This window comes from Pongo abelii, chromosome 4 (assembly GCF_028885655.2).
Source record: "Pongo abelii isolate AG06213 chromosome 4, NHGRI_mPonAbe1-v2.0_pri, whole genome shotgun sequence".
Lineage (NCBI taxonomy): Eukaryota > Metazoa > Chordata > Mammalia > Primates > Hominidae > Pongo > Pongo abelii.
Genome location: NC_071989.2, coordinates 182,815,618 through 182,841,899, shown reverse-complemented (window position 1 = coordinate 182,841,899; position 26,282 = coordinate 182,815,618). Strand labels below are relative to the sequence as shown.

Genomic DNA, 26,282 nt, shown 5'->3' with positions numbered 1-26,282 from the left:
GGACATAAATGCCAAGAGAACAAGGACTTTGCTGGATTTGTCCCCACAATGTCCCCAGAGCCTGGGACAGTGCAAATACTTGTTGGATGAATGACTGAATGAATAAAGAAACTCCCTGATGCAATGCTCTTTTGCAGATCAACAACTTTGGGTAAGTTATAAAGTTGCAAATTCAGATTAGTGGTTCTACGCATAACAGTAATGCCTTATCTTTTCAAGGCATTCTTTCCCAAGATCTTCCCAATAACGCCCATCACATTTCACTAAGGCTGCATTGCTGAAGCTGAAGTGACTCACCAAAATCTGACACAGCAACACACACACACATACACACACACACACACACACACATCCCAGGGCTCAAATCCAGGCCTTTGTCTCCAGAACATAAATGCCAAGAGGACAGAGCCTTTGCCTGTCTTGTCCCCACAGCATCCTCGGGGCCTAAGAATAACAAATATTTGTTGAAGAAATAAATAGATGAATGAATGAGCAAACTCCCGGATGGAATTCTTTCCCTGGGACTAAGGCAAATTCTAGAAAACAGATTCCAGCCTCATCTGGCTGGTCTGCTCAGACATAGAGAGGAGCCAGCCCTGCCTTTGCTTTTGTCCTCCCTGCCCCTAGGGCCTAGGTCAGGCAGAAGGCCCACCCACAACCCACCCAGGCTCTGCTCTCCAGGCCGCTGCACTCATTCTGACCGCGTTACTCCGAGGTCTGAAAGTTCACGGGTTTCTCAAGAACTAACTTCTATGGAGAAGCAGTAGCATGGAGCCCACTGGACAGCTTGTTAGAGATGTAGTCTCAGGCCCCCAGCGCTGCTGACTCAGAACCTGTATTTTGACAAGATCCCCAGGTGAACTTTTTGCCTGTACTTCTCTGAGTGCTCCAAGCTACCTTTATCAGGCATTCTGATCTCCACTTTCCTTGTGAAACATCCAGCCTTGGGGCCCCATAAGCTGTGGGCCTCTACTCCTGAAGCACAGCCCTCCTCTTAATGGCAATTTTGAAAGCCGGTCTAAGAAAGAGAGCTCACATAGGGATCCTGTTAGTCACTCATTCAACAAACATTTAGTAAGTGCTTACCAGGAGCAAGGCACATGATGGGCCCTGAGGACACAGGTGAGCAAGAGAATATTTGTTTCCTCCCCCAAGAAAGGTAAACAAATGATAGGCAGTGACAATTATGCATCCTATTTAGTGCTGAGTCAGGAGTGCTTCTGATAACAAATAAAAAGTGATGGCCAGGAGGGCTTCAAAGACCCAGGAAGTCCTCTCGGAGGGAGGAGGTGATGGTGATGTGCCAGCTGACTGCAGAAGAAGTGAGGAGCTAGCCCACATGGAGCTGGGTTGAAGCAAGGAGAGGGGCAGGGCAGGAGCAGGCAGAGACTTCCCTAGGAGGCAGGTGAGAAGACGGTGCACCAGGGAAGGGGACCTGCATTACCAGAACGGTGGCCCAGGCAGAGTGGCGGCAGCCCACCGTCAAGAAGGAGAAATAGAAGGGCAGGCTAGGAGCCAGGGCCAGATCTTGCAAGGCCTTGGGGCGGATTTTATTTCCAGGGCAATGAGCCGCTGCTGCTGGGGTGTTTTGCAAGGCAGGGGCAAAGGCAGTCAGGTTTCTGTTCCACCCTAGCTGCGGGGGTGGAGGCTGGAGGCCATATCTCCATCTCTCTGAGAGGTGAGGAGACTTTCCTTAGGTAGTTGGGGCCAACAATGGTCAGATCTGGGGCAATAATGTTAATGATACTGGGGACCCCTAATGATTATGACTGAAGCACATTTTTCATGAATACCTTGTTGAAATCCTAACCTCAAACCAGTGATGAAGATATTATTTGCCCCTTCTAATGCATGAGAAAGCCAGTTCTTAGAGGTTACCTAATGTGGTCACGGTCACTGGGTCCGTCAGCAGTAGTCCAAGGATAGAAACCCCGTTGGTGTCACCCCAAAGTCAAGTCCCTAACCACAACGCTTCCTGTCTTTGGCGTTTGAGCCCAGCTATGCCTAACTCCCAGACACAAGTCAGGTCTACTATCCCACATGGTGTCTGGGCTCCCTTCACCCACCTTTCGCAGTTTATAAGGACAAAGGGGAAATAATTGCAGAACTAAAAATTCTGTTTCCTCAAAGGCAGTATCACTGAGCTGTCGCTGAAGGACACAGGGCCTAATTTCCAACTCCTCTTCCCACCTCCTGATTCTTTCCCTAAAGGGAAAGATTTGGGGCTTATGCAAAGTTTCCAGAAAACCAGTCCCAGGACACAGCCCCTCTGGAGTTTATGTCCAGTTTGGTAGCACACATTCAACCCCCTCTGCTGCCGCTCATGACTCCCAGACATGGGAGGAATCCTCCAGTTCCTAAGGTGGAAAGAGGGAGACAGCGAGAGCTGGGCATTGCGGTAGCAGCAGGGCCTGGAGCCGCAGAGCCTTCTCGGTCACCATGGCAACTGTTGTAGGCTGGATGGGGTGGGAGCCAGAGAATCTACAGGAGGAAAGGAACATGGGAGAGGGGCATCCCGGGGTTCCTAGCCCCTGCACTGGGCAGTGTCCCTGCCACCCACTTCTGCCCTCAACTCAGCACTGGGACTGGCACTTTGTAAGTGGATAGATAATAGTAGCAAACAACAATGATGATGATAATAATGAGTTAACACTTACTGAGTGCTTCCTCTGTGCTAAACACAGTGCTACATGCTACCAGAATCAGATGATAGACCCCGACTTCCAACCACTATGGAGCTCCACTTTCCGTGTGGAATTCAAAGGAAAGAGTATTACAAAATGTGTATAAGGAAAGCCAAGAAAAAATTCCAGTTTTTCCCCATTATGGGTGATAACTATGTCAATGCAAAATTGCCCCCCACCCTGGGGAGAATGATGAGGGTGTGATCAGGAGTGTGGAAGGCCTTAGATCCCTAGTTATGGGCTGTGTGTGTAGAGGGTGCTGTTGCCTTCTGGACACAAAATTGCATGCAATAGTTAAATTCTTCTCTCTCTTCTTGACCTCCTCATTGTCCCTACTCTCCCCCTTAAACTCCTCCTCCTCACCCTCCGACACCCCTTATGGAGGGCTGCTGATCCTGACTTAAGGACAACACTTACGAGACTAAATCTGATTTCCCAGGTTGCATCCTCTCCAGCTTTAGAATTTCATGTTTGGTCTTTGTAGGAGTTGAACTTTGGGAAGGGGCAAAGATAAAGGAAGTTGCTGATGACTGTATTTGACCATGGTCTTAACGTCTCCCTCAGAAGGGCGTTTTGCTGCAAATCTAGGTTCAGAGATTCTAAGTTGATTCTTCCAGGCTCTACAGCATCACATCTGCTCAAGAACAGCTGTTTAGGCTGCGGCAAGGATCAAAGCCATGTGTAATTCAAAGCTCCAGTGCTCTAAAAATGGCAGACACTGCCTCTCTTTACATATATACACACACATATATATAAAAAATCAGGAATATAAATTATCTGTAGAAATCTATTTTGATGCTTCTGACATCCGAATCCAAAAGCAAAACATTCAAGTGCTGTTTTAAAATTCACGAGGACACATCCGTAAGTCTCTCCCCCATTCCTTTGGACTTCAGTACTATTTTTGTGAGATTACATAGACCGTGCAGATATCAAAGGATCAGATGCATGAGAGGAGGCTTGATTTTCTATATAGAGCATGTTGGGCAATTATAGTTCTATAGAAAAAAGTAAAACCCTTTCTTGTTGGTGGGATTTTTCTTTGCATCTAAAAAACATGTATCTGAGATATATAGAGATATACATATCTCTATATATACACATAGATATATAGATACACATATAGAGACCCTGTCTCTACAAGAAATAAAAAATTAGCTGAGTGTGGTGATGCTCATCTGTGGTCCCAGCTACTCAGAAAGCTAAGGTGGGAGGATCACTTAAGCCCAGGAGGTCAAAGCTGCAGTGAGCCATGATGGTACCACTGCACTCCAGTCTGGGCGACAAAGTGAAACCCTGCCTCAAAAAAAAAAAAAAAAAAAAAAATATATATATATATATATATATATATATATATCCCTCCATCCACTTACCTATCTATCTGTTCATTATTTAGCAAGCTGGATAGCCTTCCTTGGAACCCATGTGATTTTGGTTAGTTGGGCCACATCTTAGTCCCTTGATAATTTGGGGATGGCATAGCTACAACACAGATTAGCTGTCACACTATTCATTGGTGAGTTTTTAACCAATGCAGGGAAATAAATGAAATTTTAATCAAATTTCTCCTTAGGTTGGACATTTCTAAGGGGTGAGGTGAAACAGGCAGGACCTGTGTGCCTGGATTTGAATCCTGGCTTTGCAGATTAGTTAACGTTTTTGAACCCTGGTCAACTTAAAATGAGATACTGTATAATGACAGGATCCATGACATAGGATTGTGGGGAGGTAGAAAGGAGATCCTATATCAAACGCCTAGCACTTGGAAAGCACTCCACCAATGTTGTAGTTATTATTATTATTATTATTTTGAGATGGAGTCTTGCTCTGTCACCCAGGCTGGAGTGCAATGGTACGATCTCGGCTCACTGTAACCTCCACCTCCTGGGTTCAAGAGATTCTCCTGCCTCAGCCTCCTGAGTAGCTGGGATTACAGGCGTGCACCACCACACCCGGCTAATTTTTGCATTTTTAGTAGACACGGGGTTTCACCATGTTGATTGGGCTGGTCTCGAACTCCTGACCTAGTGATCTGCCCACCTTGGCCTCTCAAAGTGCTGAGATTACAGGCATGAGCCACCACCCCCGGCCTTATTATTATTATTCTCACTCCTAAAATTGTGTTTCTGGAATTCTTGGGTTTACAATACTAGAGAAAAGGGCCCTCCTTTTTCTTTTTTTCCTACCCCAAACTGATGCATCTCTCTTGGTGGTTGGATCAAAGAGAAAGAATATGTACTAAGAAGTCTGTACTGTACTTCCTCAAAGTGAATAGAAATGTCATTTCAACTACCTTGCCCCTGCTCCTAAAATGTATACCCAGTTCTGGCCTCTGAGCCATACTCATGGGCTTAATGGAGGCCAGTAAGGCAGACAAGAACTGCAGAGGTAGGCCTGAGCCACCTGAGCTTGACAGAGCTCAAGGACTTCCCTCTGGCCTCCTTATCTGCCTCCCTAGTAACTAATGACATGACCTCGAGCACCTCTCTTAGCTGAGAGTCAGCTTTTAAGAGAGGAAGTGGCCACATTTTAGGACTCACAATCAAAACTCACGTTTGCTTTTACAAAGTTTATTTTTATTTTTTATTTTTAAAATTAGAGACAGGGTCTTGCCATGCTGCTCAAACTCGTCTTGAACTCCTGGCCTCAAGTGATCCTCCCACCTTCCAAAGTGCTGGGATTACAGGCATGAGCCATTGTTCCCAGCCATTGTACAACTTTTGAGTTTTTTTGGTTGTATTTTGTGATGTTTTTGTTTTTGTTTTATCCCCCAAGACGGTCTCACTCTGTTGCTCAGGCTGGAGTGCCATGGTGTGATCGTGGCTCACTGCAGCCTCCACCTGCCGGGCTCAAGCGATCCTCCATCTCAGCAGCCCCCTTCCCCTGCAGCAGCTGGAATTACAGGCACACACCACCATGCCCAGCTAAGTGGTTTTTTTTTTGTTTTTTTGTTTTTTGTAGAGACGGGGTTTTGCTATGTTGCCCAGGCTGGTCTTGAACTCCTGGGTTCAATTGATCCTCAGCCTAGGTCTCCCGGAGTGCTGGGATAACAGGCGTGAGCCACGGTGCCCAGCCATCTTACAACTTTTGTTTTATCATCCTATCTCTATAGTTTCAAATATGACACTTACACCCAGATTAGGTTTAGGAATGAAACTTTTGTTTTAAAAACAAAACCCAACTTAAATAAAAAGCCCTGACCCTGTTCATTGCTAATCCAGCGGCAAGAAGGTTTAAAGGAGAAGATTTGAGATTAGTAGATGAGAATTGGGACCTAGGCACATCCCAGCCTTGGCCAAATCACCCACCTTCTCCATGAGACAGTTCTATGATCTGTTCAATACCTCATGGAAGTGTTATCCTTGCTAATGTATGTAAGGGCCTGGTATATAATAGGTGATCAGCATTTACTAGTTTCTTCTGAACCAAATCATTCCGTCATTGAAGTCAGGAGTGCTGAGAGTCATCTGATGGATGTGACTATTCCACACATTCCCACCCCACCCCCCTCACCCCACCCTCACACCACCTTCACCCCACCCTCACCCCACCTCACCCCACCCTCACCCCACCTCACCCTCACCCTCACCCCACCCCACCCCGCCCTCACCCCTCCCCACCCCGCCCTCACCCCACCCTACCCCACCCAGCATGCTGTTGGAATCAAACCTTCTGTCACCAAACACGCAAGGGCCCACAGCACTTTTCCCTCAAACATGAAAGGGGAATTGTGCCTTTGAAGCGGCGTCGTGGTCTGGGGTAAGTACCCGAGGTTCGTCGTCTCATGCCAGGGAAATCAACAACGCGGACATACAAGAAGTGAGTTTAACAGTGGAGGTTCAATAGGCAAAAGAAAGAGAAAAGCTCTCTCTCTTACGAGAGAGAGGGGCTCCCGAGTGGGACTTCCGGCTCCATAATGAAAGGCATGGGGTTTTATAGATGAGCTTGAGGAGGCGTGTCTGATTCATGTAGGACCAGAGAGATTGGTCGGACCAGGTGTGACACTTACATCACGCACAAAGAAGCCGCCCATCCCACCCTAATCTTTTATTATGCAGATGGGGTCTCTACCTGGCCAACGCCATGTTGCCTGCCTTTCTACTGCACACATAGCGACAAAGAAAAGGAAGAGGGAGCCTCCATGTTGAGCATGCCTGGCCCCCAGCTAGCCTTTTCCTGTTGGCACAGCTGCCGGCATTTACCTATGCAGGCTTCCAGCTTGCTTATTTATGTCTGCAGCTCGATTTTACAGGCTGCTCTTTGTTAGAAAAGAAATTATTTTGGGACTGCTTTTTGTTAAAAGGGAAGCCTGAGGACTCTCTTACCCTCGCTAACCGACTAAATAATTTCCTTTTAGCTCCTGTATCACCTTCATTCCTCCAAGTAAGGAAGCGCCAGGTCTTTCTTGGATCCTAGCTAAAACATTCTTTGCAGCTTCACATAATTATTTTACCACCACCCCTCCCGGTTCTCTTCCTGGGTAACTTATTTCACGAGTTTAAAATGCCCTACCGCCTTTGGTGGGTTCTGGGGAGTCACTCCTAGGTCTCACAGGGAGGTGGGAGAAGAGTTGAAAATAATCTCTTTAAAATGGTGACATTTACTTGATCACATTGACATTTTTATGGTATCAAAGCCGGGCTTCCTGAAATAGAACTCCAATGAAAAGGATAAAGAAAGCTCAAGCTTAGCTGCTGGCATTTGCATGCACTGATTCACCACCTCCAGCCCAGCTACCCACAGGCAGTTTTTCCCTGACACTGAATCAAATTACACGCAATACTAAAGGCTGGAGATTTGCTCACATTCTGATTTGGGATGCTGCTGTTCATTTTTAACTTCCCTGAGACAATGTGTACTTTTCCAACTCTGGTCACCACGCTGAATCACAATAAGACACTTTTTCCAGACAGCCAACAATGACACCCAACTTGACTAGAGAAAGATGATAACTCAAAATATCCTGAGAAGACTTAAGGCACGGCAAAATAAAATGTTCTCTAACGAGGACGACTGAATGGGTATTGCTAGGTAAGAGTTCCTAGTGGGGCGCAAACGTTCATTTTCTAAATTCTTAGAATTTATTCAAAGCCAGTGGCCCCTGTTGTCAAGAGAATCAGTGGGTGAGGGGTGCTGAGGGAAGTTTGCAAAAGAAAATTTTGAAGGAGGATATAGGAATGATGAGAAAGGGAGACAGCATATCATAGAATGGCAGATTCAAAGCACTAGCTGCTTGTCTGAAGTGACATTTGAGGCACTCATGAGAAACAAGGGCTGGTCTGAGCCAGTGAAAAGCATAATCAAAATAGCTTTATTGTGCAAAGTAATTTCTCTTTTTCTTTCTTCTGGGATGAGAGTAGAGGGAAGACGAATTAGGAGGATGCACTGGAACTAGGACAGGGGTTAGAAGCTAGGTAAGTACCTAGAACTCCAGTAAAGTAGGTGTGGGCAATGAAAACAGCTCTGAAAATGGCTCACAAGTGGCAGGGCCAAGCACCCTTCCAGAACACATGTATGGATGCCAAAAAACAAAGTGGGGTTTCAAAGCTTCTTGAAACATACTAAAATGTTACAGTGGTATATCCCAAAGTATGTTCCATGTGTTACCTGTAAACAGAATCTGTAGTCAGAGACATTGGAGTGAGGGGGACACTTTCAACAAAGTAAACAGGTTTCTGGCTGGGCATGGTGGCTCACGCCTGTAATCCCAGCACTTTGGGAGGCCAAGGCAGGCAGATCACCTGAGGTCGGGGGTTCGAGACCAGCCTGACCAACATGGAGAAACCCTATCTCTACTAAAAATACAAAATTAGTTGGGCATGGTGGCGCATGCCTGTAATCCCAGCTACTTTGGAGGCTGAGGCAGGAGAATGGCTTGAACCCGGGAGGCAAAGGTTGCGGTGAGCTGAGATCGCACCATTGCACTCACTCTAGCCTGGGCAACAAGAACAAAACTCCATCTCAAAAAGAAAAAAAAAAAAATTTCTTCATTGTAGAACTTCTCGAAGTCTTAATAAGCTAATGTGCAAATGTGCATTATTTTGACTTGTAAGAAACAAGGTGACCCATTTTCTAAGTGTATTTAATGGTAAAACTTTATTTTTTTTGTCTTTTTCTTGTGAAGATCACAGTCTGAAATATTAGAGTTTTGTCTTATTTATTATTCAGTTATTACACATTTCAGAAAATAATTACTCCTTAAAAATTTCTAACTCACTTCATTGACACCTTCAGTATTCTTCAATTTTTAAAATCAGAGATTACTTTCCCCAAGACTTTTGATCAAACTATTTCCCAAACTTTAAAAAAAAAAAAAATCCCTAGAAAAAGTACTTACTTTCTGATCTAGCTGTGGACACAAACCCATTACCAAAAGGGGTTATGAAATAACTTGATTGTTAAGAATGTGGTAGAGAATTTCCACTGTTTATTCATCTGGTTAGACAGTAAAAACAAAAGATAAAAATAAAAAGAATTTTCTTCATTGGGTAGGTTTAGGCAATCAGTGAATGAAGAAATATAGCCCAGGAAGCCTCTTACACCCTTTCCAGACGCACCATTCTGTGATTTAAAACACCCAAAGCAATGCAACTATATAATTTCAAGATAGAGTTGTTATATCACGTATCATTGATATCTCACTTGCCTGAAATAAACATTTCCTAAAATAAACTAAATATGCTTGGGCTTTTTTTTTTTTTTTTCTTAAAATAGTGAAACCATCCCAGAATGCCTAGGAATATTATAGACTTGATAACCAAATGCCACCCACATCTCCAGTGTCCCATCCCTGGGGTTTCCTCAAGGCCCTTCACTGAACGCTCAACATAAGGTTTAGGAATTGCCAGATAAGAGAAAGGGTAAGCTGTCCAGCCTGCCCTTACCCTCAGTAATCTCTATAGTTAGAAGAGCTGCATGTTGGGAAAGACAACTTAGAAGCAAAACATCTCATAGTCCATTTCTCTCAGGACAAGAACCTCTTCTAGTCTTGAGAATACGATACTCAAGAAAGAACAGATATTAAATCTGACAAAACAGGATATTCTCAGTGTTATATTTTGTTATAATAAATCCTTATGTTAAAAGTTTGAGAATGCAGTTTAAAATATAAATACTAACACATTACAGTACTTGGTAGTCCACATAATTAATGGATCAAATCAAAGATAATATTTTCAATTGACATGCCATAGAGATTATAATCCCACACACCGTATCCTATGACATTAAGGTCTATGGAGGAACTGGGAATTGGAAGTCAAAAGAGACTTGTTTTCAAGCCCTTTGGTACTCTGGCCACAAATCAAGACTATTCATTGACAAAGACTCAAAACTGAACCTCCCAGATGCGGACTTTCATTATTAACTAAACATTGGGTTTTTCACTTTTATTGGGCATTTGGCCTTCAACTGATAACTGAATGCTTAAGATACGGGCTTACTCCCCGTATACATATTGAAGGCTACAAATAAAAAGAACTCTGCAGGGCAGGCAGCAGGTGAACTAACAGTACAGGCCAAAGACACAACCACCCACCAACGCTTATAGGCTTACATAAGAATGCACACTGGCCACAGTACTTATATGACTGAAGATTTTTTCATATTGGTTTGTGCTGCATTAGCTGAACAGTATAGTCCTAATATTTTAAAATGTTACATTCCCAATCAAGAAAGCATCATCTACTTGTGTTAAAAAGAAATAAGTATATTAAAAGAAATCTGAGTTAAAAGTTTTATTCATTCAACATCTCACATTACAAATATTTAAAAATTATATGCATACTGGTATAAATAGTCATTTGCAAACTATTTAATAACATTAATTTTCCACTAGCACTTCAACAAATGAACTCTTTTAAAAAAGGAACTGTGTTATATAACTTAAGAGTAGAACATACAAAAATAGGAACTTAACGTGAAAATGACTTTAATAAAAAATGAATTACCCTTATTTAAAATGCTATAATAAATACTACAACCTCCCCATACACAGTAAAAACTATATGGAAATTCAGCCAAGTAGTACAATTAACTGACATACTTAAATAACTTTTCCTTCTGATAATATGAGCAATACACTGGAAAAAAAATTAGGGATTAGTAAAAACTAGACACCCACTTGCTAAAAGTTTCACTTCCAAAAAATATAACAAAAATCTGATGAAAATTATAAAAACTAATTATACTTTAAATTTTAAAAATATAAAAAATAAAACAGTTGAATACAATATTGTCCCGATTCTTACAATGCTATCAATCACAGTAGCTTTAAAATAATAAAATAAAGCAAATGACCAAAACCTCTTTTATTCCATTTTTAAAAATAATCTCAAATTTACATTAGTAGAAAGATTGATTTCTGATTCTTTTCTTTAGAAACACCAGCAAGAAAGAGGATTACTCTTAACAGTAGAAAATGACATTTTTAAATGTCTGCAATTAAAAACAAAGAATTACACTGCAAAGATCTTTCAAAAGTTTGAAATAAGTATTGCACATAACTTGAAGTTAACTTGCCACAATTCATCACATTCAAGTTTTAAATCACCTTTTAACAGAAGATTCAACTCTTCAAAACAAAAGGGGTGAATTATCAAGTCTTTCCAACAGCACTCTCATAAAATGCTAAATTCATTCACTGCAAGTTTTATTTTGCATTCTGCAGAGGTCTGTGTATGGAGAAGTATATATATTATACCAAAGCGCAGGGACCAGAAGGGGAAAGGAGAGAGTTCCTTTACATAGAAAATAATCAGAAACACTTTATTTTACATTGCAAAAATAACCATGTAATTACTCTGTAACTACATTGTAAGTACATGGCTGGTGCCATGCTAGTGCGCTAGAACTACATGCTTGGTGAATTGAAGTGATGCCCTAAAATCTGTAAACTAATTACATGTTAATTATGTTTGAGTTACATGGTAACTCCCAACTACAATCCCATGTAATCTGAAGAACATGTCATCAATAAAGTTCAGAGTAATAGATAATCATTGTTTATGCCCTGTAAATTGAAGTGTAACCAAATAATCTGTAAACACACTTGTCACACAATCACAAGTAAATATTAGTAGAATAACAATTTCTTACATTAGTCATGCATGCTAACATTACACACCTGTCCCAAGGCAGGCTATTTTTTTTCCTTATATATAATTTAAAAGAGCAGACATCTCTGAATCAAACACTTAACATCAATTTATTAATATTAAAAATGGCTAAACATTCACCAAAAATGTCTGCATTTTATGAATAATTTTAAAAACTTAGTAAGAAGCTGTAGACAATTTTGTTATTTTAAATTTCTACCCTATGCTTATGCATTTAATTTTTTTTTTTTTTAAGGAACTACAGTGTTATCTGTCATTTTCATGCGAATTTTTTTCATTAATTTGTGACTTTACATAGACTATTTCTTAAATTATAGGTACACCAATAGCTGGTGCTGGGGAAGGATGTTTAAGCAACATGCTTTCTCTTCTCTGCAGACTCTAAAATAGCATTGCCAGTGCACGACATTCATAATTTAAAATGTATGCAGAGCACTGAAATGTATAAAAAGCAGAATATAAGAAAATAAAATTTATTAAAATTATTTATATTAAAAAATGAAGTATATGAAGATCTCTCAGTAATAAAAGTACAAAAAGCTACTCTTTGCAATATGAAAAATTGAGGTATTGCATAAAGAGATATCCCGTCAGTGAAAAGTGTGCCTAAAAATGTTCACTGTTGGAAAAACAAGATATACAAAAGTAGTGCATAACAAATATACATTATGTGCATGACAAAATAAGTTAGCTACAAAAACACTGTACCGAAATTCAGCAGGTCATGTACAAAGGGAAAAAATTATTATTCAAAGCTAGTTCTCAAACAGTGTTATTTCTTGTTAACTCATCACACCTGTTTACTGAGTAGGAACAGCACGATAGCACACCCCAAGCCACCTACAAGCATTTAAAAGAGTAAAAAGAGGCAAATGAACATTCCAATTAGAATCATGTAGTTCAGGAGAAAAGAAAAAAAAGTCCCTGACCAGCTACACAAGAGCACCCTCCATTCGCATGACTGCTTTCAGTATTTGCAGGGAATTCTTTAAAAGCAGCTCCCTTTCTATGTTTGAATATTAGACAGCAAATGCCTCCATTTTGACCTTTGGAACTTAACAGGTATAGTTCATTAAAGCCTGTATTAAAAGTAAAGGGCTGCTTTTCCTAAAGATCATCCATAGGGGTCATAAGCCAGGTGGTTCCACAGCAGTGCTGGGGCAAGTCTTTGGTTTTGAAGGATCCAAGATGGTACTGTTAGGTAGCGCAACTAGCAAGATTGCCATTCGATCATATTATTTCATGTTTTGCCCACTGATAATAATCCTTTTAATGATGGATAGGGCATTTAATAAGAGAATGTCAATTAAAACAAAGTTACTTCCGTGACTAGGGCTTCAAGAGACTATTTTAAATCTACCCCTGAAGCATACCGTTCAACACATAACGCCTTTCAAAGCTAGAATTTTATTTATAATAAAGCATGCATTACTTGATGAAGTTGGCACTTCAAACACTGACTATGTCCCATGCTAAATTCTGAAACTGTAATGTTATTTTAGTTTATAGGAAGAGTAAGATAAACATACGTACCTTTGCACAGATTTACAGTTACTTAGTTCAACAGTGCAAAACACTTTGCAACTACTTAACTTTTTTTAACTTTTTTTTTTCATTTTCTATGTTACAACTAAATTACAGGATACCCAAAGTAACTTTAAATCTAAAATTAAGCCAATCAGCAGCCAAATTATATATTGGTTTTGTCTTCCAGTTTTGGCTACAAGTGTACTGTAACACAAAATCAAAAATGATATCCTTGAGGTATCTCTAGATCTGTTGCTGTTTTTTAACGTCAAAATGGAGAGCAAAGGCTGACACCTGATGAGTATTAGTAAATTAGGATATAGAGTTTATATATAAACATCAAAAATAAAGTTTATACATTTGTTCTTCAGGAGAGGAAATGCTAGGTTTCCCACCAGTTGTCATTAATTCTAGCTTTGGTAGGTTTCCTGGGGCTTTGACCAGATAAGTAAGTTAAATAAATAAATGCACTCCCCTCAGTAGTAAATTTACCCAATTTTTACATTCTGAATTTTAAAAATTGTTTAAGAGAAAATAAACCTAGCTCTGCCTACTTTACTATTTTTTTTTATTTTTTTCTGATGTGGTGGTAACTTTTTGAGGGATAATGAAATTATGTTCAGCCTCAAAACCCTGAAAATTAATTATAATGCTGCTCAATCTTGCTTATGCATTTGTTTGCTCTAACATGCTCTTTCCATTAAAAATTGTTAACTTCCTCCGTTGCTGTTAAAAAAATTAAAAAGGGATGGAAAAAAGAGAGAGATAAAAAAGATGAAAAAAAAAAAAAAAAAAGAAAGGAAAAGGCAAAAGCACTTCCCTGGGGGAAAAACTGTCAGATAGACCGATAGTGTTATTGTTGCATGGTTATTTTAATAAAAGTATTCTTATATGTTATATTATTAACAATAATTTAATTAAAAACCCAAAATACTCTATTGTTTCATTTCTCTTTTAATATTTCTCTCTCTCCTCTAAGAAAATGTTGCAGGAAGTTTGGATCCTCTTGGTTTCCAGCAAAACAAGAGAATAAAACTTCCATGCAACCGGATGGCAATACGGAAAAGGAGTTCATATTGTTTGCAGTGACACAAGAATCTACAAAACACCTATATTATAGGTCATTCTTTTCATTATACTATAGTTAAGTTACAGACTGCTACAAAAGGACATGCCAGCGTGAAGAGGTTGAGGAAGGGGTCAGAATTAACAGAAGAGTGCACTTATTCTGAGGCCTGAAAATGAGCACTGTAGTTATCCTTTAGTTCCAGCGGAATGAAATATGCCGAGGGCGGTCACCGCCTTCCTTCACCAGGGGCTTGTGGAATTCCCTGCCAGCGCGAGAATGGATAGCAGCCCAGCAATATTCACAGTAATACTGCAGACAGGTAACATTAGCACAGAAAAATGGAGCAAATTTCCCCCCACAACGGGCCCCCTGACATTCATCACACAGCTGATCATCCAGGACATATGGCTTCACTTCCACCTGCAATCAAGAATAAGAGTTGACATTTCTCAGAGACAGCCAGCAACGCCCGCCATACACGCACATTCCCACCCGCTCTGAATGAATCCGTTCCAAGGCGCCCAAAGAGGAAGGACCAATTATTCATTTACTGAAATATGGGTAGTTCATCTTTTAAGAACCTAGTAAGGCTTTTATTATCTATCATTTTACATTTTTTTCTTATTAAATAAACATCCTTCAAAGGAAAAAGGATTTCAGCAGACATCATGAAGTGAAGCCAACTGTTTAGACTAGAATGTTATGAGATTAAACCCACAGGAGATTTTTCATAGACACAAACCCTCATTTTAATTAGTGGATCTGGATTTTTGTCATATGTGGAATCATAATTTAAACAAAATCAACTAAGAGGATCCAAGTTCCACACAACTGCACTTCAATATTCAAGTCGGTGGGAAGATGCCTGACTACTGCGTCACAAGATTCTGAGCTGTCATAAAGCCTGGCTCGTGGTTTCTATTTATAGTGTACACATGTTGGGTTATAATCACAAACCTGGAACTCTGTTAAAAAAAAAAAAAAAAAAAAAAAAAAAAGATGCAGCCATAGGGTTCACAGTCTAAAACCCTGCTTTGTTCTTTCTCAGTAAGAATGGTTCACCTGAGTCTAAAAGTCAGAGGTGAATTTCTAAAACTGGGCCTGTTCCAGCGTTCTATCGACCAACCCGTCATGTGAACCTTTCAAGCATTAACAGTCACCTGGTTATTAATTCATCAGCTAGAAAAGAGCTGGTTATTTTTAGTCTGGAGAGATTCATGGCTGAAACTCCCTTACAGCAGGCTGTCACCACCACTGGTGCCACCCAGCTCTGACAAGGAATCCCGACCAAGATTAGCCATGAACAAAAGGAGAAGAACATGCAGTGAGTCATGATTGTGATTCTGTGCTCCAGCCTGGGTGAGAGAGTGAGACCCTCCCTCTAAAAAATTTTTTTTACCTAAAAAAATAAAAGTACAAAAGGAGAAGAGTGTCACGAAGTCCAGGAAGAGCAGGCATAAGGAGAACACTGTGCTTCTGGCCTCTAGGCTGCTCCATAATGTCTACAGAGTGACAAGAACACTGGGCAAAGGATTTCATTGCAGAGGAACACAAATTCAGTCTGAATTTCTAATGACCAATCCCACAGCTCTGAAACTTATGTTGGAATGAGGCAGTGAGATGTAGGTATTTTTTAGTGTGCATAAAAAACCAAGTAGGCCGGGCATCGTGGGTGGCTCATGCCTGTAATCCCAGCACTTTGGGAGGGCGAGGCAGGTGGATCCCTTGAGGTCAGGAGTTTGAAACCGGTCTGACCAACACGGTGAAACCTTGTCTCTACTAAAAATACAAACATTTGCTGGGCATGGTGGCGTATGCCTGTAATCCCACCTACTCGGGAGGCTAAGGCAGGAGAATCTCTTGAACCCGGGAGGCAGAGGTTGGAATGAGCTGAGACTGTACCACTGCACTCCAGCCTGGGTGACGGAGTGAGACTCCATCTCAAACAAACAAACAAAGTAGGCATGTTAACATACTAATCTTGTCCCTCCCCCATGCTTATAATAGAATAGGTACTTTTCTCTTTAATATATTCACAGTTTGTAGGATGACCACCACTATCTTAATTTTTTTTACTGCCAATGAAGTAGACTGTACGTGACATGAAACATAAAAAGCAGAAACTGCTACTGACTTGATCATTTTTACATCTTGAATTGAGAACACCACGATAAAATCAATCTGTTTTAGCACAATGCCTCAGAGTGATGGATATCAAAGTCAGCATGCATGAAAGTGCCAGTGTGCCATGAAATAAAAAGGTGACCCCAAAATATAAATCAATATATTCCTTCCCTCATCAATAAAGGCTTTCTATGAAAAAAAAAATCGCCAGCTGGACCAAACATTGTGCCCAGTAATGTAGTTGATTACACGTTCTGGTCTAAATTCCTATCTCACTACAAACTAAGTTTACAGACTGGCAGTCAGTCCACAGGCCACACTCTGAGTAGTACTGTCAAGTGATACAGTTCTGTCTGCTAGGAAATAAACTCATGAGGACAGGAACTTCTTGCCCTAAGCACTAAAACGTTTGTTGAATGCGTGAAACACCAAGCTAAGGAATAAATCGGTGAGAGGCGGTGGCTGTGGAAAAAGAAAAAAAAAAAAAAAGAAATCTGTGAGTGCAATTCATTGAGAAATAGGGCTTGCTGAGGTCTTCGCTATGTCCCAGGATTAAAAAACAAACAAAAAAAAGGGCAGGAAACCTCATGAGCATTCCTGTTTGTATACTTGATATAACACAGTACAAAGGATTCAGTAAATATTTATTGAATGACTTACAAACTAAGTGAATGAATGGATGGATGGATTGAGATTGAATGGAAGTTACAGTTTAGAGAAGATTAAATTAACTCAAGTAAATTGCAGTGTTCTGATTAGGCTACTCAAAAAACTGAAAGATAAAAGAAATTCATAGGAAATTCTTTCATGTATTATAGACCATAATTAACTCTATAGGCAAAATTGTCAGCTGTCACTTTATTGTCATAAAATTCTCCCATTCTAATATTGGTAATCACACATTTAGAGGACCATTTCTAGAATTTTCCAAAATGTAGTGTAAGGCTCACCCGTTTATCTATCTCTCCATGCTGCAGCTGAACAAAGCGGGCACTGATAGCAGCTATGTAACTCTGTTGATTAGAGAACGCAACTCTCCCAGCTCCTTTTGGGTATTTTAGCTCAGGGTCAGTATCAATCCCAGCGTAGCACACACCTCCATATAGCCGATCCATTATCATCGCAAGCTCCACTAATTAAGAAAGGAACAAAGAGGATATTTAAAATCAGGAAAATTCATCTGGCTCACCAACGGTTTCATCAAAAGCAATTCATCTGTACTCTGAGCTCACATCATTATAATAATTATTAAAATGAAACATTACTACAACCAGTCATCCATTGTGTTAAGCCTTAATCTTTTAATTGTGGGCAAGGGGTTGCTAGGTGTTTTCTAGTATGTTCTGTTTATTCTTTTCACAACTATATGAAGTAGGTAGTAATTTCCCGAGGAAATTGAGGTGCTGAAAGGGTGATCCATCTGTCCAAGGTCACAGGTCATTAAGTGATAGTACTCCCATGTTTGCCTGCTCTGTGCCATGTTGCTGCCATAGATTTACCAGTTAATAATGTATTGATTAATGTAATAATTACTTGAACACTAGAAAACTAACTGGTAGACTCTTTGTGGGCCCTCCTCGCTTATTTCCATCAAAACTCTTTCCCCACAGTCGGTTCGCCAATTTTTCATTTAAAAAAAACCTTGAAATAATGATGCATTTTCTTCTTTATGAAGTGTTAAAATTGTGCAGCTACATTCCTGTTCACATTATGTCTTTTTATCTCATTTATATTATTAAACCTCAAATTACTTGAAGTTAGGAATTTAATTTGTTCTGTATGTACTACCCTAAAAATCTGATGCATTGCTGAGACGTCTATTATATCCCAGAGCTCAGTCAGTGGCTGTTGAGCAAATGAGGATGTGGGAAACAAATACTGACAATCTCAATACAGAATCTATTCTTGAAGGACTTTTTTTCTTTTCAGACAATGATGAGAGTAATGATTAGCATTATGCCACACTAGACTAAGTACTTTGCACTGGTCATCTAATTCAACCCTCAAAATAACACTAGGAAATATTTTTCCTAGTGTTATTTCATCCTAGGGATGAAAAGTGTTTCATCCCTACTTGACAGTTGGGGAAACTGGGAATTAGAAAACTCATGGAATTTGTCCAAGGTCACTTAACTATTAGAACACATGAATTCAAACCCAGATATTTTGATTCTAGAACTCTCGCTCTTGGATATTAACTCCAATTCTTAGGAAAAATCTATCCTGAAGATCTTTATATTTCTTGTGCTATAGGATAGAGAGTTTGTTGTTTGTTTAATCATACCAGCTCGTAATGGTCGAGGAACACCACCAACAAATATAGTTTTTCGTGGGTCAAGTGGCTGTGAACCATCCATCACAAAGTCACTGTCACTGAGATTCCAAGGCCGAATCTGGACCTAGGGAATGTACAAACCAAAATGTCTCATTCTCAATACAGACAATTCATGGGCAAAAAAGTTAAAAATTATTACAAAGTATTTTTAAAAGCAATAATCCTATCATTACAAGTCAATAAAGCTGGGAAACTAGAAGATTTAAAAACAGTGTATCCCAACCCATCATTTCATTTTTAGAAGTAAACTAAACCAAGGTGGAGTGTTCAATTTGATTCTCTATTATAAGCCAAATTACTTAACATGTCCATAATTATTTGTAAGTTAATTCACTGTTTTTCAGCTTATTTGGGCCTTTATTCTGTCCAATGCCTCAATATCTACATAATTTAAATTTTTTGCATGGTATCCAATGCCAATCAATATACAATACTAAGTAAACAAGAATTGTGTGTCCAATCAGTGTATGTCTAGGAAATGCAAACTACTCCTGATACTATCAAATCTGATGCATTATTTCAAAATGGGTTTCAAAGTAAAAATACTGATGATATTTGCAATAGATTTTTTTTTTATGACAAATACTTCAGTGTATCCATTAGATCGGTCAATCAAGAATCATGTACCTCATTTAAAACTGTTCACATTTTCTAACTGTCACAAACGCCCACACCAAAGGCTATGGGTTGACAGCAGTGTATTCCCAAATATGCACACCAACAGAGTCCTAGGTCAGAGGTCCCAAATTCAAATACGGATGGGGATTGGCAGGGAACATAAACAAGTCAAGCAGAAAGAGTCCAGACCACAGGAACTCTTCAAAAGTTTCTGACCTAGACAACCACAAGACTTCAGGAGAAGCTCCACAGATGTTATTTGCTTAAGCTGGACCCACTGACAACTCCATTCTGCACTATCATCATTCATTGGGTGCTGGCTGAGTGATAATAAACTGCTGCTTTGCCAGAGTCATCAAAACATGCCAGTTGCTCCTCTTCCTAAAGACTAAATTTTATGATAAACTCTTCCAGAAAGAGAAAACAGTATGCAATGTATCTGTACATGTATATACACGATTCACTCTACTTTGGAGAGTACCATATATAAAGTTAAGGATAATATTGGGTAAAATCTTCATTAATGTGAGGAAAAAGCTAGAAAGACGTACACATAGTATTTGTGATTTGAGTTCTGTTATTCACAGTTGATTCAGCTATTTTATTAAATGCATTATCAAATGAAGTCTGGTTTTTATTTTATTTTTTTTGAGACAGAGTCTCACTTTTCACCCAGGCTGGAGTGCAGTGGTGCAATCTCTGCTCACTGCAACCTCCGCCTCCTGGGTTCAGGCGATTGTCCTGCCTCAGTCTCCCAAGTAGCTGGGACTACAGGTGTGCGCCACCACGCCTGGCTAATTTTTGTATTTTCAGTAGAGACTGGATTTCACCATGTTGGCCAGGCTGGTCTCGAATTCCTGACCTCATGTGATCCACCTGCTTCGGCCTCCCAAAGTGCTGGGATTACAGGTGTGAGCCACCATGCCCAGCCGTGAAATCTTTTAAAAATAAAGATTTACCAATTATATTTCAACTAACCAAAAATTCGATGTCAAATTGATACGTGCAAATACACAGAATGTCAATGTTAAGAACTTCACAACAAGACTTTACTTAGTCTGCTTACAAATGTGTCAATTAAGTACCCCAAACACATCAAGTTGTCTATGGGTTTTTCAAACATAACAGATGAATGGAGGCAAAAACAAGAAGCTATTTTATGCTAAACATACTTACTGGCTTATCCTTGATAGTGGGACTTGATACACAAAGGTAGAGTTTTCCATCTTCTTCAATGCATGCATCAATGAGAGCCTGCACAGAGCTTTCATCTTGAAACAGCAGGAATGCATAGCCTGGAAAAAAGGGGGAAAGAAGGCTTATATGTTTTCCTATGTTTTGGTAATTCTTCAGGGGAAAGGAATCATGCACTAAAACTAAAGACAGGAAAAAAGGAATAGGAAAACAAATTAAAACAATATTTATACCAAAAGTCTGATAACATCAACATACAGTTCATTTTGGTAGTATCTTGAAACATCTTTTAGAGTAAAATTAAATTTGAATTAAAAGAATATTAGGTTGAAATTTTAAAGAGCATTTGGGAAAATGCAAGTTTAATAATGCAACATTTTACAGTGAAGGTGAACATTTATGAAAAGGCTACACATTAAACAATGTAAGAATAAATTACATAAGTATAATGAATCTTGAGAATTACCTTTAGGAGGAAAATAGGATTTGCTCTCGGCTTTATGAGGCCAATCCACAATCAAAGGGCCAAAGCGACGAAAACTAGCTGTGATCTCATCTAATAAACAACAAAGGAAAACAGTAGATTTAAATATTTTTATGATCATTTTTTGAAAGTTTTTCTTTTAAGTTTCAAATCTACTATTTACAAGAACAGTAAAAAGAACTCCTTTATCCCCTTCATCTAGATTCCCCAACTGTTAATAATTTGCACATCTGCCTTCACCCTCTTTCTTCTCTCTTCCTCTTCCTCCCTCTATCTGTACATATGCACAAATCAATCTAGCCATCCAACCATGCCAGCCAGCCAGCATCTTTTTCTGAAATGGTGCCCTGTAATCCCAAACATAACTATTGGTATCTGCTTGAAGCAAGGTCATTCCCTTATATACCAATTTTGATATAACACTACTATGCGATTCACAGACTTCATTTAAATTTCAAAATCCTTTCTGATCCACAGTGCTATCCAGAACACAGGCTGCACTTAATTATCATATCCTCAGAGCATCAGTCTTTTTTCAACTTGGAACAGCTCCATGTTGTTTCTTGTCTTTCATATTCATTCTATAGAATGACTGCTACGGTCTAAACGTTTATGTTCCCTCAAAATTCGTATGTTGAAACCTATTCCCCAATGTGAGGGTATCTGGAGCTGGGGCCTTTGGTAGGTGATTAGGTCATGGGGGTAGAACACTTTCAATGGGATTAGTGCCCTTATAAAAGGGGCTCTGGAGAGACCCTTCACTCCTTCTGCCATATGAGTGTACAATGAGAAGATTATTATCTATTAGGAAGCAGGCCCTCAGCAGACACTGAATTTGCTGGCACCTTGATCTTGGAATTCCCAGCCTCCAGAATGGTGAGAAATAAATTTCAGTTGTTTATAAGCCACCAAGTCTGTTATTTTTTATAGCAACCTGAACAGATTTAAAATAGTGACCCTCAACCTGGGTCTGTGCTCTCCCTCCTATGATCAGAATCATGTGACGTATTCCAAACTGGAATATCACCATAATGGTGCAATGCCATCCTTTCCTACCATGCGCATGTTAATCTTTTTTCCCCCCAAGATAAGGGCTCCCTATGTTGCCCAGGCTGGTCTTGAACTTAAGTGATCCTGCCACCTCAACGTCCCAAGTAGCTGGGATTACAGGTGCATACCACCACACCTGGAGGGCATGTTAATCTTGATCGCTTGGTTTCTCTACCACAAGCAAACCTTTTCTCCTTTTGTATTCAATTAGAGTTTTACAAGAGTATATTGTGTTGCTCACCAATATCCTGTTCCTTCATGAGCCTTGGCATCCATTGAAGACTCTTGCCTGTATTAACTACCACAATAATGGTTGCCAAATAATGATTACCTGTTTCCATCATTCCTTCTACATATATTAGTTAGTATTGTGCAGTAGGGAAGAGTTTTCCGTCTGTCCCATTGATTTATTCATTTATTGATATCAGTTTGGGTCTATTTTATTCAGTGGGTTGTGATCCAATTCACTCATTTATTTTGATGCTCAATTTGTCCCCGATTTGGGACATTCTTAAGCACTTTCATGCTTTCTGGCCTAAGAAGATACTCCAGGCTCATCTTATTCTTTCCCTGTCCCAGCCCAAGAATCAGTCATTTTTTTTCAAGATGTATGGATCATTTTATTGGCAAAAGGTATTTAGAAACTAAGTTACAGGTGCTCTATATGCTCACTGCTAGTGAGTATTCATTATTTCTAAGTCTTCACAGTGAAGGAAGCTAGGAAATAAATAAATACACGCCCAAACACAAATTTATAACTATTTCTGTATCTGTGTATGTACTTACAAAAACTAATGAGTTCATATTGATATTTTCAATATGACTCCAACATCTCACGGCTTTTTCTAGCCTTCCGCCTTTCTATTTTTATATTCTCTTTTTGCAGGGGAAACCTAGCTCCCAATACCTGTAAAGACATTTATTAATTTGCTCAATGTAACCAATCTTTCCCCTATAGCCTCCTCTACCTTCTACCTTTGTGCCTTGGGTCTTCTCGCCCTTATTTCTTGGATACCATATGTGCTGCTGCTCAGGCCTCTGAGCAAGCCCCCTCTACATACATGTATACACATCCCCTCCACTTGAGACCTCTTCCCTGTCACCAATCCACTTCCTTGACAGCAATATCTCAGCCTTAGAGGGAGAGGAAAAAGGGATGAATGGGAAAAAATGATAGACAAGGAAGACCTGACCATATTTTGCTATTAATTTAAATGATACAAATTATGCTACATTATATATTTGGACACTAATGAGATAATGGAAAAATACATTTCAGAGACTTCTAGAAAGAGTAGGTAAGCATGTGTAGATAAGAACTGATAATAGGGCAGGGTAAAGGAACAGAAAAGAAAGATGAGGAGTATGCCTAAATTCCAGTCTGGTAGAACTGTTTGCATCTTCCCCAGACTGTGAAACAGTATAGTCTGCTCTTTCTGCTATAATACCTATTCTCGTAGGTATCATAAGGGCTCAATATGTGAGCCCTTATCTTGGGGGGAAAAAAGATTAACATGCGCATGGTAGGACAGGATGGTATTGCACCATTATGGTGATATTCCAGTTTGGAATACGTAGTGTGAGCAGAGTAAGTTTAGTTTGTGTGAGTCTAGTAAACAGCGAATAATGTCAGTATAACATGGAAGTTGTACTGGTTCATAAATGATTTTTCCTAGGCAAGGTGGGCTAGCATAGTGAGGAAAGAATTACAAACTTCATCAGGAAAGGAAAAAGCCCCCCACTTGTCTGATGTACAGGTACAAACCCTCCCAGCTCTATTGTAAGAAAATTAAAAATAAGTGCAGCTACCAGAATTCTCTTGTCAGAGAGCTATGCCCCTAACCTTGCAGGGCTCTTATCTCCTGACAGTTTAGTTTGCGCTTCCTCAGGTGTTCAAAGGTCTGTTTCCATCTGCATTGTCTCCATGCTTGCAAGCCAGCATTTCTGCTTTATTGGTTTTGTACATTTTCAATATTCCCTGAAGCAGCCCCAAGCATGCTGAGCTAAATCCAAGTTATCTCCAAGGTACTAATTCTCTTCTTGTTAGTGCTTCAGGTACAAAGTTCATTAGCTTTTAAATGATTTGTCTTTAACCTTGTTTTCCCCCATAAACCCTGTAATTTTTAGTGCACAATTCTGCAGAACACAATATTCTTCAAGCTATGCTGAGGGCAGGATGGAGACTGATTCAGACAACCCTGAAATTTCAGCATAGCTTCCACCAAGACATTTTATTGTAGACAAAAAGAAAAAGCAAAAACCTCTATGTTTATTTCAATCTTTGGCTTTTTAGAACCATTTCTGTCTCAACCTTCCAAAAGATAAATCATCTTGAAGAAAATGAAGTGACTTGATAAGTTTGATCCCAATCTAAATGTGAAGATATTAAACCTTATTATTTATTAGATCTTATACATGCGTAAATAAATCTATTCTATTCTCCATAATGTGATTTAGTGTATTTCCATTTTCACTCAGGAAACAAAGACAAAAGAAATTAGGAAAGCAACCAAAAATATGCTATAAGGTCTGCTACTCTTATTGGGGTCACTCAGACCCATGGATGAATAGCATATTCCTGAACAAGTCCCTCTAAGTCTTTGCATGGCTGGCTCCTTATTCAGGTCTCAGCTTAAATATCACTTCCTCAAAGAGGCTTTTCTTATCCACCTAATTAAAAAGAAACTCCCTGCATCACTATTTTACATCATCCTGCTGTGTGCTTTTCAACACTTGCTCTCCAGTATTTTCTTGCATATTTATACATTGTTTACGGGCCTTCCCCCCAGTAAAATGTAAACTCTATGTAAGCAGGGACCTTCCATCTTGTTTACTACCTTAAATAAGATTATCCTTCTTGTAGTACAACTGTAGGCTATATTTTTCAAAAGTTCATGCTTAGTCTAAGATTTTAAACAATGAACTATACATGTGTGGAGCACTCATAAAAAGTGGGGGAAAAAAAGGAAAATACATCATTGAATTTGTCCAAAGTAGCACACACAGACAAAAACACAGTTAGTACCCATGTATGCCCACAACAATCGAGTCCCTTGGAAGCTTTCCCAGTGATGTTTACTCCTTTTCATATAGTCCAATCCCTTGCTTTAGTTGGTTTGCACAGCTCTGCTCCCCTCCCTTCTATGAATTAATCTTATACGCCATGATAGGAGGATAGGACAAGAGAACAATGCAAGCAGGGCTGACTATTGGAGCCAGATAAGACTGTTATTGTAACACTATGAGTTTCCTACTATGTGCCACCATCTGGGCACCGTGCTATAAACAGTTCTAAATATACCTTCATCAATGTCTGGAGGCAATCCGCCTACAAACACCTTGCGAGAATATCGTTCCACTCTTTCCCCATTCTGGTGACTGAAGCAGTGAGGTGAACCCAGGCCACTGTGAAGAGGCTGATCCCCACGGCCATCATCCAAGAATCCATCTTCCATTGGAAACAGTGAAGACTGACCTAGAATAGAAAGCAGGGAAAAAACGGTAACAGAAAATGTTCCTTGCCACTGATTATCATGCAAAGAAACAAGGAAACAGCAGATTCAATAAAACTGCTGCTTTTATTTTTCTCACTGAATAATAGAAACACTTAGCTATACTCTTGAATTCCCACCAACTTAAAGTCCCAACTGAGTCAGAGAGAAAGCACACGGTTAAATATTAATAGAGGGTGACTCAAGTATCCCACTGGGATCCAGAAACTTCAGTGAGGTGAACTGAAGGACTGGAGGAGAGAGCACACTTCAGCAAGCAGTCGGCAGCAGACTGTACTCCCTTGGCAGGGCCCCATGGCTATTGGCAACCTAGACATGTACACTAAGTATTAAATTTGGCTATAAGACATTGAATCACTTACATTTCTTTAAAAAAATCAAACAATATAGCCTGCACAATTTCCTCTAAGAATGTGCTTAAAATGAACAAGTCGATTTTTTTTTTTTTTTTTTTTTTTGAGACAGTGTCTCGCTGTTTTACCCAGGCTGGAGTACAGTGGCATAATCATAGCTCACTGCAGCCTCAAACTCTTGTGCTCAAGTGATCCTCCCACCTCAGCCTCCCAAGT

General features: G+C 39.7%; 1 protein-coding gene across 4 annotated transcripts in view; it reads right to left on the bottom strand.

The window, feature by feature from the left end:
• Positions 1 to 10,405: 10,405 nt before the first annotated feature.
• The window catches only part of CPEB4 (cytoplasmic polyadenylation element binding protein 4), a 72,136-nt gene continuing 56,259 nt past the window's right edge, over positions 10,406 to 26,282 (bottom strand). For all 4 annotated transcript variants that reach the window (XM_054556255.2, XM_054556257.2, XM_054556258.2 and 1 more), the window contains 6 exons: positions 25,503 to 25,676; positions 21,134 to 21,223; positions 20,650 to 20,768; positions 18,805 to 18,919; positions 17,471 to 17,652; positions 10,406 to 14,816 (listed from right to left, as the gene is read on the bottom strand). In XM_054556255.2, the coding sequence (XP_054412230.1) occupies positions 14,589 to 14,816; positions 17,471 to 17,652; positions 18,805 to 18,919; positions 20,650 to 20,768; positions 21,134 to 21,223; positions 25,503 to 25,676 (908 nt within the window). In that variant the 3' untranslated portion in view covers positions 10,406 to 14,588. The remainder of the gene's footprint in view (positions 14,817 to 17,470; positions 17,653 to 18,804; positions 18,920 to 20,649; positions 20,769 to 21,133; positions 21,224 to 25,502; positions 25,677 to 26,282) is intronic.